General features: G+C 42.2%; 1 protein-coding gene across 2 annotated transcripts in view; it reads left to right on the top strand.

The window, feature by feature from the left end:
• UGGT1 (UDP-glucose glycoprotein glucosyltransferase 1) overlaps nucleotides 1-12,681 on the top strand; it is a 41,666-nt gene extending 28,985 nt beyond the window's left edge. For both annotated transcript variants that reach the window (XM_008629538.2, XM_017728787.1), the window contains 12 exons: nucleotides 562-720; nucleotides 2,485-2,570; nucleotides 2,897-2,981; nucleotides 3,996-4,084; nucleotides 4,561-4,665; nucleotides 5,258-5,342; nucleotides 5,919-6,101; nucleotides 7,290-7,450; nucleotides 7,958-8,072; nucleotides 8,318-8,434; nucleotides 8,733-8,892; nucleotides 9,315-12,681. In XM_008629538.2, the coding sequence (XP_008627760.1) occupies nucleotides 562-720; nucleotides 2,485-2,570; nucleotides 2,897-2,981; nucleotides 3,996-4,084; nucleotides 4,561-4,665; nucleotides 5,258-5,342; nucleotides 5,919-6,101; nucleotides 7,290-7,450; nucleotides 7,958-8,072; nucleotides 8,318-8,434; nucleotides 8,733-8,892; nucleotides 9,315-9,340 (1,371 nt within the window). In that variant the 3' untranslated portion in view covers nucleotides 9,341-12,681. The remainder of the gene's footprint in view (nucleotides 1-561; nucleotides 721-2,484; nucleotides 2,571-2,896; nucleotides 2,982-3,995; nucleotides 4,085-4,560; nucleotides 4,666-5,257; nucleotides 5,343-5,918; nucleotides 6,102-7,289; nucleotides 7,451-7,957; nucleotides 8,073-8,317; nucleotides 8,435-8,732; nucleotides 8,893-9,314) is intronic.
• Nucleotides 12,682-16,002: the final 3,321 nt, after the last annotated feature.

Consider the following 16,002-nt stretch of genomic DNA (forward strand, 5'->3'; position numbering starts at 1 on the left):
GTGTGTTTGGGTTGTGGTTTTTTTTTTTTCTTTTTTTTTTTTTTCTTTTTTTTTGTTGTTTTATATTTTCTTTTCTCTTTCCTTGCCACCTTTGTTCAGTGTAGAAAGAAAGGAATGGGTGTTTCCTGACAGTACCCTAGTGCACTGTAAGGGTAATGCAGAGCAAACAAAGCTAATAGTAGGTGAGACCAGCTTTAAACAGATTTACAGTCAAAATCCTGGATCCCATCATATACTTTTTATGATATGCCAACTACATTCTCCAGTAAATGTTAAAAAAAAATAAATTGTGGAATAGAGCAACAATCCTCCCCTTTTCTTATTCTAGCATATGTTGAGATCCAAATTCTTTTGGTCTGGGCCACTCTTAACAATATTTGTGTGAAGTTTGTCATTTGAAGGAGCTGAGCTCTTTGAGGCTTTCTAGGTATTTGTCTAATAATAAAATTACTCTGGTAAATTTGTTTTTTAATGACTATGGCTATTCTAGAGAGTACCTGAATGACTAGAAGTCGGCACTTTAGAGCTAGTGCTGCAGTCAGCAGTATCTGCTCCTTACAGGTGGACAGTGTTGTAGCTGCAGAGTATGAGCTGGAGTACCTGCTGCTGGAGGGACACTGCTATGACATTACAACTGGGCAGCCACCTCGGGGACTCCAGTTTACACTGGGGACTTCAACCAGCCCTGTCATCGTTGATACCATCGTTATGGCCAACTTGGTAAGCGTTCTGCTGGAGCTGGCAGCAGCTAACTGGTGTTCATCCAGTCAGCACAGCCACTGCCATTAACCACTGGCTGTTCTCTAGCATGTGGCTGTGGGTATCTGGTGTATCTTGCACTCCACAGCTGCTTGCAAATACATCAGAACCACATCACTCCTCACACTGATGTCTGAAGCTTCATACTCTCTCTCACCTTTTTCAAGATGTGCTCCTTTCCCTTCAGCTCGCTGAGAAGGGTCTCTGGAATATCTTTAAATGCTGCCAGTATTCCTAAGGGAAGCTCAGACAGTTGTTTTCCTGAGACAGGGTACTCCTTGGGCCATCCACTCTGGTGCTGTGAGCCTCAGGCTGTCTCATTTTGGGACCCATTTCTTCAGGACATCTACGGCATAAATGGAGAGAGTCAGCAAGAATAGCTGACATTGTAGAAAATAAAGGAAGTGGGAAAGAATGGGATTTGCTTATTTTAGTTGAGAAAAGGTGCTGGAAATCGAAGTGTATGATTGTTCCCTGCAGCTGCTTTTGTAATGTCACCACATAAGGGGTGTGTCTGTTCTCACCCTGGGCCATGAGAGAGGTGCTGGACTGAAATTACAGCAGAGGAAGTTAGCCACTGGAATATTTTCTTGTTATGTAATGTTAGTGAAAAACTGAAGTAAATCACCTCTTGTGGGTTTTTTTTGTTGTTTTTTTTTTTTTAATTTTTTAAGGTATTACATTTATTTAAATGAATTAAAATAAAAACAAGGAAAAAATATTCACTGGTGCAAAATACTTACTTTCGAATTTTTACTCATTTTCAATTTGTGCTTTTTCTTAGCCAGAGTATATCCTAGAATGATGCAGTATTTCTTACTGTAGAAAGAAAGATGTCCCTTATTTTACATGACATCACATTGTCTGATTATGTTGGGCGGTAGAGCTTAATGGCTCAGATGTGTCCTTTTCCTAATTAGCTCTACCAAAGTGTCTGTACCACAGGATATGGTGCTGTAGCTGGGACTCCTCTTGCTCAGCTCAGTGTTTGTACTGTGTGTGGGCATGAAGAGACCAGGAACACGCCCTGTGCTTTTTAAAAAACATTTTAAAATTTTCTTTTTAAAGCAGACTGGCTCACGTAGGACCTGCAAGCATTTGAAGCCACAGTACAAAACTGAATGGGGCACTAAAGCATCTCTACAGTTGCTTGTATCTTCTGTAGGTGTAATGATCTAAATCACAGAGGAAAATACTCAGATCTGGAATCTGAAGCTTAAAAGGAATTGAACACAATATTTGGATTTCACTTGTAATTTTTTAAGCTCTGTAGAAGAGGTATCTTGTAAGGTGTAAATTGTGGTACTGCTTCCTGCTGTAGATGAAATATCACTCTGTAGAGCTTCAGAATTCCTTTAGATTTTGTTGTATAATTACAAATCAGTGTTTTGAAATTCCCTCACTCCTTGATGAAGGCAACCTTTTGCAGGAAAAGACTTGGAGTTTGCACTGTTCCTGTCAGGGCAATGAAGACTTTGATCTAAAAAATAGTACCAGACCTTTTCAAGCTTTTGTCTCTTAGGGAAAACCCAACAGTTTTGAATGGAATAATTTCTGGGGCTTTTCTCCTGTTCTCTGGGTTTAAAGCCTTAAGGTTATGTTAATCAATGGGCTTGCAAATAACATTTTAGATATAAAACAGTGAGTCAAAACACATAACTTTAAAGCTAATTTTTCTGCATTTGCATTTTCTGGAAACTGCCAAATATTCTTTTCACTTTACAGGGCTACTTCCAGTTAAAAGCCAATCCTGGTGCATGGACTCTAAGACTGAGAAAAGGCAGATCTGAAGATATTTACAGGATCTACAGGTAGGTCAGGATAAGATTACTTCAGTCTTTTTCTTGTGAAACTTCATAAGTAGGTAGGCATTGTAATCTAATGGTTCCCAAATGTGGTGACCTGAACAGCAAATTAAACAGCAAATTACATTTCATGCTGAACTTATGTTATGCAAGGTGAAATTAATTAATTTAAAACCCCATTAAGTGTGTTCAAATAGATGTATTTGTTTCTTTATCATGTCTCAAACCCGTTTTGCAATGCTGAGGCTTAACAAGTGTATAAAAATGAGCAGAAGAAATAAAGAATGTATTTCTGCTTTGTAGTAAAAGTCAGTATCTTGCTCTATTTTCAGCCACGATGGCACAGACTCTCCGCCTGAAGCGAATGAAGTTATTGTTGTTCTCAATAACTTCAAGAGCAAAATTATTAAAGTGAAGGTGAGTTTAAAAACTAGGGATGCTCTTAAAGCAGACTGTTTGACCAACAGCGGGGGAGAAACTTGGATTAAGGCCTGATGCTCCCTTCCCACGAGCATGCACTTAAGGCAGTGTGCACACAGCTCACCTCACAGTGTCAGGAGGAGAGAGCATCACCTGTAGACTTGATTTGAGTTTTTGATACAGGAGAGAATGTCATGTAAGTCCTGTTCCTTGTGTATGTCCCTGAGATACAATAATACTCACGTTTTCCTGACTCAGATGTGCTTATAACTTCAAGAAAAGGCAGTTTTGTGTGTCCTGTATATGTCTAGTAATAAACATTCAGCGTGTCCATTGAGCCAGCATTTTATCTGTTACAGATAAATTTTATTCATTTGGCAAGACATTTTCTGTCACTCTGACACACACTAGGTGAGAATACATTTTAAAAAAGAAAAAAATGGTAAATTACTAATCTCCTGTCTCTTTGGGTTGCCTCTCAGGTAATGCCATAGCTGAGAAGTTTAAGGAGAATGACTGCTGGATAAGTGATGGCTATAACACAGCCAGTTCACACCTGACACCATTTGCTTGTGCTGGACTAATTTTGGGATGTTCTCCCCATTCACTGTCTTGTCTGTGTATCTGCTTTGGAGTCTCAGTGGCCAGTTATACCACTTAGAGAGTGGTGGAATTGGTGTGTTGATTTTTGGGGGTTTTTTTGAGGAGTGGGGGGTGTTGGTTTCCTTGAAGGATTTTCTTTGCCAGTCACCATCATCGAAGTTGCTCACTAAACATCTCTTAGAAAAGCATTTTAACTGTCCAGACTAACATGGTGTCTAAAAGCTCCTTTTTATCTGTTAGGAAAAAGTCAGTTCATTACTGAGCTGTTTTCCCAGACAGCTTAGGTTACCTGTCAGCTCATGGGATGTAATTCAAGTGGGTGAAACCAGAACCGGTGTCAGGATAACATTCCATAGCTATTTGCCCAATATGTGGTTCCACTCACTAAAGCCATGTTATGCTTCACAGGTTCAGAAAAAGTTTGATATGATGAATGAAGATCTACTAAGTGATGGCACCAATGAGAATGAATCTGGATTTTGGGAATCTCTCAAATGGTAAAACTAATTAAATGATAACCTGCAAGTCTCTTGAAACTGGAAAACTATTTGGCAATACCATTATGTCTGTGAAATTCCACAGCTGTCTGTTAAGACTGCCTGAATTTAGGGCTGTCATTCATTGGACTCCTCTGTTTCTAGAGATCTGGATTCCTGCTTTGCACCTGCTTTTACCTTCCCTTACTCCCCCTGCTACTTGGGAGCCTGAAAACATTGTTCCTTCCCAGGAGCTGCACCTCAGCCAGTGCTCTCTCAAGCAAAGGGTGTTCATCTGTGAGCTCTTGGACCTTCCCTGTCCATGTGCACAGCACTCTGCCTTGGGGAAGATGCCCTGGTCAGCAGGGAATGACACCAAAAGGCCACAGACCAACTGTATTAAACCAAAACTGTAGCCATTTTCTGTATTTGCAGCCTTTCCTATAGAGCTGGCCCTTCCTATCTTGTCCTTCATATAACCATGGTTTTCCTTTCAGGGGATTCACAGGAGGACAAAAGAATGAAGATGTGAAACAGGATAAAGATGATGTACTAAATATATTCTCTGTAGCTTCAGGACACCTATATGAAAGATTCCTACGGTTAGTGGAGAATTCCTAATCCCAGTGTGCCAAATGGTATTGTCCTGCTTTGCACAAGGAAAAAGGTTAAAATCTGCAAGAGTATAAAAAACCCCACTTTTTCAATGCTTCAGAAGTCCACTAGAATCTGCCTCTACTGTGTCATAGGAACTTTTGTCTGCATAGCATTCATGAGTTAAAAATAGACTTGGTTTAATAGCTGGTATGTTGCTGCCCTAAATTTTCTCACTACAATGTAGCCAATGTATTGTTAAGAAGTTACAGAATAAGTCACAGTTGCTTTGGAAAGAATCTGAACTTCGGTTGTTCTCAAAGGACTGTGAAAGCCAACAGGTTGTGTATTCTCTGACTAGTTAAGATACATAGATGTTGGGGGTTTAGTGATTTTGTAGATCAAATGAAGCAATTTACAATAGGCTGAAGCTGCCCACTTTTTCTTTATGTGTGAAGTTCAGTTATAACTGAACTGCAAATATAACATAACTGCAAATAGTTTAATCATGTAGCCCAGCAATTTGTAATCTATTACACAGCTCATCTTTTGTGGGTGCCACTTGTTCCTGTAACTGTTTTATTTTTTTTCTTTTGATAGCATAATGATGTTGTCTGTGCTGAAACATACCAAGACTCCTTTAAAGTTTTGGTTTCTGAAGAACTACTTATCACCTACATTCAAGGTTTGTCACTAATTAGGAATTTATTTGGTGGTGGGGGAAAGATACCACAAGCTGCTTCCCCCTCCCTTCCCAGTGCTGTACCAGCATTGCTTGGCCAAACGTGTGCTCACCCAAAGTTGGAGAAAGCCTCACAGATGAGAATGTCAGCTGATGTGACAGTGGGCCAAGTTTTTCTAGTAAAAAACATTCTCCCAATGCTCTTCTGTCATTTTGCATGCTCCCACTTACACTGCTTTGTACACCCCTAAATAATTGTCCCATCTGTGAATTTTTGTGATTTGAGTAGTGCATTCTTTTAGACTCATCTGTGGATCACTATAAAATGGCTCATTAGGAACTGTGTGGACAAAGATGCTGAAATATTTAGTTGTCTCAGGATAATTGGCTTTACAATTTGTATTGATTGTTCAGCTTGGGGCTCAAGACTTTTGTGTGAATTAACAATTTTCTTTGTGGTATTTCATTTTATGATGTTTGATGCCTTAGACTGAAGTCTGTCTCTTGTAATGTGCTTTTCTTTTTCCTGCAGAGGAACAAAGAACTGAGATAAGCTGCTTTTTTCCCCTCCCTCTGCAGGAGTTCATCCCATACATGGCCAAGAAGTATAATTTCCAGTATGAGCTTGTCCAGTATAAATGGCCACGCTGGCTGCACCAACAAACAGAGAAGCAGCGCATCATCTGGGGTTACAAGATCCTCTTTCTAGATGTGCTCTTCCCATTAGCTGTTGATAAAATCCTGTTTGTGGATGCTGATCAGGTAACACAGAGGCTGGAGTTATTTGATCTTCTCTTTTTTTCTTTCTCTCTTTTTTTTTTAATAATAAATTCCTGAATACAATTTCTGTATTGTTGGAAGGGTTGCAAGTTTGAGCCCTTCATAGGTATGACTGGAGGTTGATTCTGTAATTATTGCATGCTTCAGTGAGGGCTGGGTTTTGTGCCTGTTTCCACAAGATTGGATTTGTTGGCCTGTCTTTTGCTGTTGTCTGGTTCCTCACTCACTCACTGTGATTCCAGCTAGTTTGCCAAATAGATTCTTATTTCACATTTCCATTTTTCCAGTTCAGTCTGTTCTCCCAGCCTGCAGATCACTTACCACAGACAGTACTTTCCTAAGTCACCAACCACTCTGCCTTCCCAGGCCCCTGCTTTTAGCTTGGCCACATCTGAGTGGCTTTCAGAGGAGGAGAAGGCAAATCCTTTGGGCATGAGGCCATGTCCTGTTGCAAGGCAAACAGGACTGGAAGGCTTTGTGTGTCCTCACTCCTCAACGGGTGGAAAGTGCAGAAAACAGGCACAGTGAGAACTGCCAAAAGTACTCTATCAAAAATACACATGGAACTGAGAAGTACAGATCATCAACAAGTGAGTGTGAGCTGCCTTGGGGGTTTTGGCATATGTACAGTGTGGTCCCATGCCAGGTCTAACTTAAGCTGAAGTATCAGTTAGGAGAGATTTCCAGCTACCCTGTTGTCATTTTAGACAGTTGTTTCTCTGTTTGTGAGAGATATTAAGGCATTTTTTCCCATCAGAGTGGTATTTTTAAAGTAGTGCTACTGCCACATCTGTGTCAAAAAGACATTAAAAAGCTTTCTTCCCTGGAGGCTCTGCAAACTGAGAGGAAGGGATACCAAGAATCACAGTAGAGTTCATGTATAGTGAGAATTCTTGCTGCCTAAGAAACAGTTTTGCTCTTCAGCTGTCAAACCAACCCCTATCAGCTTATTTGAAGCTCTATTTTATTTGCTTCAGCTCTAAGGGCAGGGAGACAACACCTTTTGTGCTGTGTTTTTGTACTACATACACATAATGCCAAAGACTGCCACATATATCAGGTAATTCTTCCTTTAGCTGTTTGCTCAGTTGGATTTAAATCCTGTACAGCATTTCCAAATAAGCCATGGTAGGCTCCTAGAAATCAGAATAAAATGTCCTTTCCCTTCAGATTGTGCGCACAGATCTAAAAGAATTGAGAGATTTCAATCTTGACGGTGCTCCTTATGGATATACTCCATTCTGTGACAGCCGAAGGGAAATGGATGGCTACAGGTTCTGGAAATCAGGATACTGGGCAAGTCATTTAGCTGGAAGAAAATACCACATCAGGTATTGAAGAATTACTATTTTTTTTTTTTTTTTTTTTTTTTTTTTTTTTCAAAATAGAGGGATAAAATTTTTGTTGCTACTTAGACTTAGCAGAAAACTAGCTGAGGTATACAGCCCTGTATGAACCACTTTTTGCTTACTGTTGCCTCTTAAAGGTTCCATGGCCTATGGTCCCTTGTAAGCACTAGGGACACTGAAGTTATTTTCAGTATGCTACAACTTTTACAGATGAAGAACTGAAGTGTTATCTAACAGACATCTTCCTTTGTTAATAACAAACGTTGGAACAGGGACTGCATGACAGCAAAGCTAAGATAGATTTGTTGAAAACTCTTTTTTGTACGTGCCATGACCTTGTTAGAGTGGCTTTCCTGCCTTGTAATGGATCATCTGATGTGCTGCCACTGTGAGATTGTTTTAGGGTATTGTGTCTCAGGGGTTCTAGTGGGGCTGCAGTCAATTATCCCCCAGTGAAATGTCATTACTGATTGCATCATCTCCACATAGTGCTCTATATGTTGTGGATCTGAAGAAGTTCAGAAAGATAGCAGCTGGAGATCGACTCAGAGGACAGTATCAGGGTCTTAGTCAGGATCCAAACAGTCTGTCCAACCTTGATCAGGTGTGTTTTATTGTGTTTGTTTTGGTTTATTGGGTGATGGTGTCAGGTTGGGACTTGGGATTTTTCCAAAGGACTTTGTTTGGAATGGGATGAAGTGTTGATTCATCACTTTATATTTGCATTGGGGCAAAAGAAAACTCTTACAGAAGTTAACCTTCAGAATTACTGTTGGTTTGGGAGGGGGGTTGCTCCTCCCACCCTGCACCCTGTGGAAACAGCTACTAACTCTCTATTTTGCACAACAGGATTTGCCAAACAACATGATCCACCAGGTACCAATTAAGTCCCTCCCCCAGGAGTGGCTGTGGTGTGAAACGTGGTGTGACGATTCCTCAAAGAAGAGAGCAAAAACCATTGATCTGGTGAGTGCAGGATGATTCCCTCACTCTTACATCACATTAAAATACAGCAACCAGTTTTAGAGGCACTTCCCTACCTCAGCCTGTATCAGTACTTGCATGTTTTCAGCATTTGAGTTTCTTCTGTTAGCTTCTGTATTTCTCTTACCTGGAGCAGTGGCATTGTTATGAATTTGGAAAGAGACTTTGCACTGTTCTCTAGTTGAAGTACAGGCACGTGTTGTTCACCACCAGCAGATTAATCCCTGCAGAGGGAAGCTGAGTGCAGAAACCTTTTGTAGCCTGTCTGTTCTGTCTGCAGTGTAACAACCCAATGACCAAAGAGCCCAAGCTGCAGGCAGCCATGCGGATAGTTCCGGAATGGCAGGACTACGATCAAGAAATCAAACTGCTCCAGAGTCATTTCCAGAAGGAAAAAGAAATGGGAACACCAGCTAAGATGCCAGGACAACACACACATGGTAATCTCTGTTTCTGTGCTTCTGTGACTTCCTCCATACCTGTTGGTGTGGTGCTGTGTGCTCCCTCACTGTGAGCTTGTACCATGCACAGGGCTGAATGAGGGCCTGTTCAATCATCGGGGAGTGTAATGGGATGGAAGGACCTTTGCTGAGTGAGGCTGGTGCAATTTAACCTAATTCTGAAAGCCAGAGAACAGACTTGTTCCAGTTCTGTAAAAGACCCTCACTGTTCCTGCAATTTTATGAGCTTGGCCTTATCTTAACCCTTAAAGAAGGGCTGCTACACACCGTGGCTGAGAATTGTTCTTCAGGCACTGGTACCTTGCAAGGAACAAGCCTCGGGAGGCTGTACTGATTTTCAAACCAATCTGCTAATTGAGGCAACTGAAACTGAGTGCTCTTTGTTCTCTCCTCTTCTACAGATCCAGCAGCACATGTGGAATTATGATCCATGGAGACAAATTCAAGTTAGACTTTTTCATAGACAATTTTTATATTGAAAGCTAGGTTTTTTCCGGTATGTCTGCAAAACTGCTGAATAATTGAATGGGATGATGTATGCATTTCTATTACTTGCCTTTGGGTTAATTTCTGCATATGAAATAGGATCTGGATTGCTGGAATTAGCATTACTGGGGTTTTTTTGCACCTGTGGTGGAGATGAAAAACCCCATGATGGAATTTAGTGTTTCAGAAACAAAACTTCACAATCCACCGGAAAAGCCACAGCCTGTTCCTTCAGCTGTTGCTGCCTCCACCACTGATGAAGCTCCTGTTGGCCTCAGATCTAACTTGAGAGTCTGGGAATTGCAGACATACGTCCTAACCTCATCTGATGGACATAATTTTTCCAGGTAACATTATAAGGCTCTAAATTCTGCCTTGAATTTGGGACGCTGTTTCATCTTCAGGTTTTCAAACAATTGAAAATACTTCTTGGATTTGGTTCAGTCTGCCCTTGATTTTGTTACAAAACCAGCATTATTTTGATTTTCTATTTCCTGTCTTCATGTATTGCCCAACTTTTGATGGTTTGGCTTAATGTAAAGCTACCACAATCTATTTAAATGCCCATCCAAATGCCTAAGCTTACAAAGTGAGCAGAACACGGAATTTGGCAGCTGATTTCATCCTAGCCTATATGACTTGAATCAAAGTGCCCTCCCTTCCTCCTGCTCCAAGTGTAAATCAGTCTGCAAAACTGGTAGGGCCTTACTCTTGCTGTGGTTCACTGATTCATGAATGTTTTTTTGTTTATGAAAAATCTGTGGAAGCTTGGAAGTTTATCATCATGTAAATTTCATTAACTTTATTTTTCTTCAAACAGCGATGTTGTCACATCAATAAAAACTTCAGAGCTCCTAGGTCTTAAGCTTTAGCTCCCACTCAGTCCTTTGATCATCCTTTTTCCTTGCACACATTACAGTCTTAATTTGATCTTGGGGTTTCTGGATATTTCACTTGCATTTGCTTTCATTCTGTGCATAGACAAGAAGGTCTCTTCTTGCAAGGATTAATTACCCTGGGCTAGTTTTATCACTCATATTCATGTCTTCATTTTTAAAGATGCTGCTGCCATAGTTCTGTACTATGAACATACCAATTAAAGAAAACCCTCAAACCCTATTTCCCTCATTCTGTAGGATTAATAGCCTGCTCCTGGTAACACTGAGGAGTTGAAGAGTTGAAATAAAGGAACTAAAAGGAGATTGCTAGTACAAAATATAGTTACCTATGCATCTTGAGAAATCCAAACTTTTTTGGTTTTTGTGCCTCCCATGTTTTTATACAGGTGAATGTTTTCTGCTGTAAGACCTTCAACCCACTGATAATCCTGATTTAAGATATTCCTCTGGAATTACTGTGTTATAAATCCTGTCAAGTTTTGGAGGAATCTGAAAGAAGACTTCAGTTGTAGTGTTTAAACTGTTCAGTAGTGTGACTTAAGAGAAAAAGCAGCTCTTCTCCAGCCAGCTCAAGGGAGGGCCCAAACTCTTTAAAAAGCACATTAAGAGCAGTGCCCAGGGTCTCTCAGCTCAGCTGGCTTGCCCTGCTGGTCTGTAGTGCTGCACATGCCCTTGTGGCTATCAAAGTGGGGAGTTCTGGCAAGGTTTGGGAGAGTTTATAACCCACCTCTCCCCAGAAAAAGCTGTGCAAACATGGGGGGCTAGAGAGCAGCCTTACAGAGTTTATTAGCTTAGGTATTTCCCACTTTTGGGGGTTTTAAATTGAGATTGTCTGTCTGGTGGCTCTGGAAATTACAGGTGAGGTGCCTTATGCTTGCCGTCAGAACTGTTCCACTTAAGGAGAAGCAGACTTACAGTAGAAGGACTTTTTCCTAGTGTAAAAAACAATGTGCCTGCCACCAAATTAAACAGCTAATACAGCACAGGTAAGATTGTCCTTTCTGTGTTCAGCTACAAAGCACTTCAGCCTTGCTGGAGCACGTGGAGTGGCACAGGAAGAAGTGGGCAGCAGCTGTACACCACCATTCCCTCCAGGGATGGATGGGGAAAGAATGTGCCCAAGCCTTCAGAATAAGAGCAGCTTTCCATGAAACAAGGCCCTTTCCTATCTAGAACCAGATTTGGCTTCTTTTTTTTCCCCAAATTATATTCAGAGCCCCAAGACTGAGAGTAAAGCAACCTCTTAAATTCAGCACATTTACAATGGTGTGTCAAATAAGAAAATACTTCTAAATTAAATGTCAGTTACAGATATTTTTTTTTTAGTTCTACACCTTCATTCTGATAGTTAATGTATGTACTTGAACACCCACACTGCATCCTTTTTTTTTGAAATTATAAAATCTAGCTAGCTCTGGAGGATATTTTTGTTGCCTCTAGTTAACAGACGCCATGCTCTTCAGTTTTTATAAAGAAATAAAACTTATCTAACTCACAACTGATACAGAAAGAAACCAGAAACATACTGTGAGGTTCTGTACCCTTGCAGTACTCACAAGAGTCCTGTAGCTGTTCACAAGTACAATACAAAATGCACATGGTACTGATCATTCTGAATGTGAACTATTCCCCTTTTTCCTGAGAAGCCACTATTTATTTCCACCCAAAAATAACAATCAAGAAGAGAATAACCACTTCTTTTGGATCTGTGCATATGTTTGCTCTTAGATGCTCAATGGGGCCTTGAAAGACAAATAGTTTGTCACCCCCATCTAGAAAGCATCTCAGAGTGAGATGCTTAATGAAATAGAGCTGCTGCTGATCATATCACTGATGGCCTGGTCCTGTAACTAGTAAGACTGATGATAATTAGAAAATGGGGATTGCAGAGGGCACAGTGTAATTTTGGATCCCTCAGCCTAGAAAAGCCCTTTCTGTGGCAAACTGATGACGTTGTTCCCATCTCTGGCTACAAGCAGCTCGACCTCTTGGTGTGGAGTTCACACTTGAGAAATGCTCTGTACTTTTATTTTAAAAGGAAGATTTCACTGCCTTACTAAAAAGCAAATAGCAAAGAAATAAGACTTTAGGATTTCTCCTTCATTCAGCTATATGGGGTTATAAAGAAAATGAAAGAGGCATGTACAAAGCAGTAAATACCCAGTCACAGTCTTAGGAACCAGAACATTTTTTAAATTATGACCTGGTTTTACCCAAATCTTCTGTAATCTGTTCAAGAATATTCCATAACTCTGTGTGGCACCAATACCAAGTGACCCAAGGCATTGGGAGTTCTCTTTACCTGAATGTTGAGATCACAGTGAGTGTCCCAGTGCAGTGGCAACAAGAAGATCCAATGTAATAAAACCTCTGCTGTTCTTTACCCGTGTCTCTCCTGTCCATTGCTTTGGGGCAGATAACTCAGGTTTTAATAGTGTTCCTTGGAGTACATTTTTCACTTCTTGTATGCAAGTGTTGGGATACCATTGAAAAGCCAGAAGGGAAAAGGAGGAGTTCTCCCTCCCAGCCAGTCTTGTTAATCACGGTGTTCGAGTAACCTCTAAACTGAAGCACTTCTGTTAAACAATAGGAATATCTTATATAAATCTACCTTTTAGGTCTTTTTTTGGAACTCTACCTACTACTACTTAAAAAGGATGTTTCTGTGTCAGCTTTTTGTCATTTCTTCATTTGATTTGGTTTTACACTGATACTTCACAGTAAACACTTGGAAAGTGATCCTCCAGCAATACTCCCAAGTATTCCAAGAGCTGTGTCTAAAGTTCTTTCAGAGCTGGGAATGAATTCCAAACTCCCATGGGACTCTCAAAGCCTCTTAACCAGAGCATCTTTATTAACCAAAGAGCTATAAATGAGACAGCTTGACACAGGAAGCCCAACTGAATGCTACAGAGGCATGCACTTGCTTTCTTACAGTTGACTGAACTTGCTCAGGTCTGGAAAATGAGACCAAATCCTAGGAGACAACTAAAAGGGGAAAAGGAAGCAGCCAGAAAGAATAAATACACACCATATGCCTATGACCTCCTCAACAGGACTTTGCACTCCCCTCCTTTGGCTTTTTGAAGTACCTATTGAAGCATGTTACTGTACATACTTAATGCTAAAGAACTGATCACCCTCCACCCCAAAAGAGCTGCATAAATGAGAAAAATTCTGATGGGGGAGTGGGGGATTAAAAAAAAAGTAGTTTTGAAGCCTTTTTTTACAAAATTAAAAAAAATTGTATTAACCTGAATACAACAGGTTTCTTTGAGGAGCAAACTGTCCCATTCCCCTCAGCCTGCATCCTGCCAGCTATCAATACATGCAGGTAACATCAGCCATAACACCACACAGAGCTGGGGCTGTCACACCACACGGTGCAGGATTTCTCCCTCAGGGCAGTAACCTGCCAAGGGCAGCTGCTGGAGGAGCCCATCACGTTCTCACTTGGCTCTGCACTTCTGGCCATACGTGCAAGGCATTGCTCAAACAGTGCCCAACCTGTCCCTTTACTTTCTCAGCAGCAATCTCTAATTTCCAGCACCTGTGTCCATCTCTCATCAATAAGCAGAGCCAGCTTTCCAGTGTAAAACTTGCTGCCCTGAACTAACAGCCTGAGGGGCCACAAGGCACACGGGGACTGTCCACTGCCCTGTGCTGAGAACACAGCTGTACAGCGGGTGCCTCTGTCCAAGACTTTGCCACAAAACCCAAGCAGGACTTAACCCAAAGCTCTGTTCAGTGCTGCTGCTGATGTATTGGGCACAGCAGCTCGCATCCAGCTCCTGTCTCCACAGGAGAGATGAAAGGAATTGAGTGCCCGGATGTGTGTAGAGGCTTCTCCCTTGCTGGTTTGCTGTGTAGCATTTAGGCTCTTTCTGGGGGAGATACAAAGCCATATGAGGGCAGGCAGCACTTTGTTTGCAGGTAAACAAATCCCCTGCCCACAAGCTGCTCTTGCTGCCTGTTTCCATGTATTGACCAAATACTTGCACTGACATAAGATGAAAAGTCACTAAAACGCTCTTCAGAACAAGCTATGCTGCCCTTGTCCCCAAGGCTTAGACACAGGGACAGGGATACCCCACACCAGTGTCCCATGCACACTGTGCTAAGCCTGAAGGGATCCTGCTCCCAAATTGGTGGTTTGGCCCATCCAAGGCACACATGGCACAGTTCCTGTGCATACAGAAACATCCCTGAGTTTAGCACACAGCACACACCAGCACTCTCAGCTGTGCTCTGGGTGCCACAGCCCTTCCTGTCCCATCCCCAGGGACTTCTTGCCTGCAGACAGCTCCATGCTGTACTAACAAGCAGCCAGCACTGCCTGGAGAATCCAGGCCACTGGATTTAATCCTGTCCCTAGCAAGCACCTGCAGTCTGCATCACAAGGGAAGCCCCTTGATCCATACAGGCCATCAGAGGGGCTCCTGGCTGGAAGCTCTCTGTGGGCTCTGCCCAGCCTGCCAGGTCAGTCCTCCCACCACTCCTTGGTGGTGAGTGAAGGTGCCCAGACTGGCACTGCAAACCCACAACGGGGAACCAGAACCAGCCCTCACCAGTCCTGGAACTCCTCTCCACAGCTGTATGGTGCCTCTGCCACACATCTCACCAGCTCCTAGTGTCCAGAACACATCTTCTCCTACTCTGTCCATCAACCGCAGCCTGATTTGCACTCACTGCAGAAATGCACCCCAGGAAAGGAGTTAAACCTATACCCTCTGGAGCCAAGAGACTCTCCAATCTGCCATCCCTAACACAGCACTGGCCAGCAGGTCACAGGGAACGAGGTTCCTCAAGGAACTGACTTTCCCAAACCCTGCCACTCCCCCAGAGCAGCCTTGCAAGTCACCACAGAAAAATTTATTCTGACACTGGATTCATGCTTCCACCTTGGCTAACAGTGGCAGTGTAAATATCTCAACACTCAAAGCTGCCCACAAGGAAATTCCTCTCCATTTACCCATCTCCTCTTTGCCACATAACCGTATTTACCCAGTCATGATCACTGCTTATGGATTTTACACTCCACCTGTTTGGAGTCAACACATGGATCTTCACTAACTTGAAGATAAAGAGCTCTCCCCCACTCTCCCTTTCTGTCTGCAGCATGTATGCTAGCTGCTCCTTGGAATCCAGGTAATTGAGCAGCATTCCCTAATTGGGACACTGGGAAAATCACTTCTGACTACCAGGGTTTATTGCTGCCTAGATTTTATCAAGACCACTGCTAGAAGGATTGCCTTATTCTTGGAATACATTGAATTTGTTCCTTATTAGCCAGTTTGGGGATTGGTGAGGAATGAGAACAGCATTTCTTCTGTGTGAAGATCTGGAATAAAGAACTCTGCAATACACCTGATTATGGCACAGCAGGGTCCTCTCCTGCTCCTGGGCAACAGAAAACATCATTAGCCATCTGACATCCTCCCCCTCTCACTAATGTTACTACACCTGAGCACAAACACACCTGAAGATGCAGAACCTGCCTGGCCACAGGGTTGTGCCTGGGGGACATGGATTTGCTGAGAATCTGATGAGCCTGCAAGGTGTGTGTGTGTGGGAAGCACTCCCTGACAGCATCCCTTAGAAACGACTGATCTTTTCCAACTCACAGAGGTGAGAGGGAAGGACCAGGACATGCTGCCATCGTTCAGAGTGGGCACCTCTCAGCTGCCTCACCAGCCCCACAGCT

Source organism: Corvus brachyrhynchos, unplaced genomic scaffold, assembly GCF_000691975.1.
Source record: "Corvus brachyrhynchos isolate BGI_N302 unplaced genomic scaffold, ASM69197v1 scaffold223, whole genome shotgun sequence".
Lineage (NCBI taxonomy): Eukaryota > Metazoa > Chordata > Aves > Passeriformes > Corvidae > Corvus > Corvus brachyrhynchos.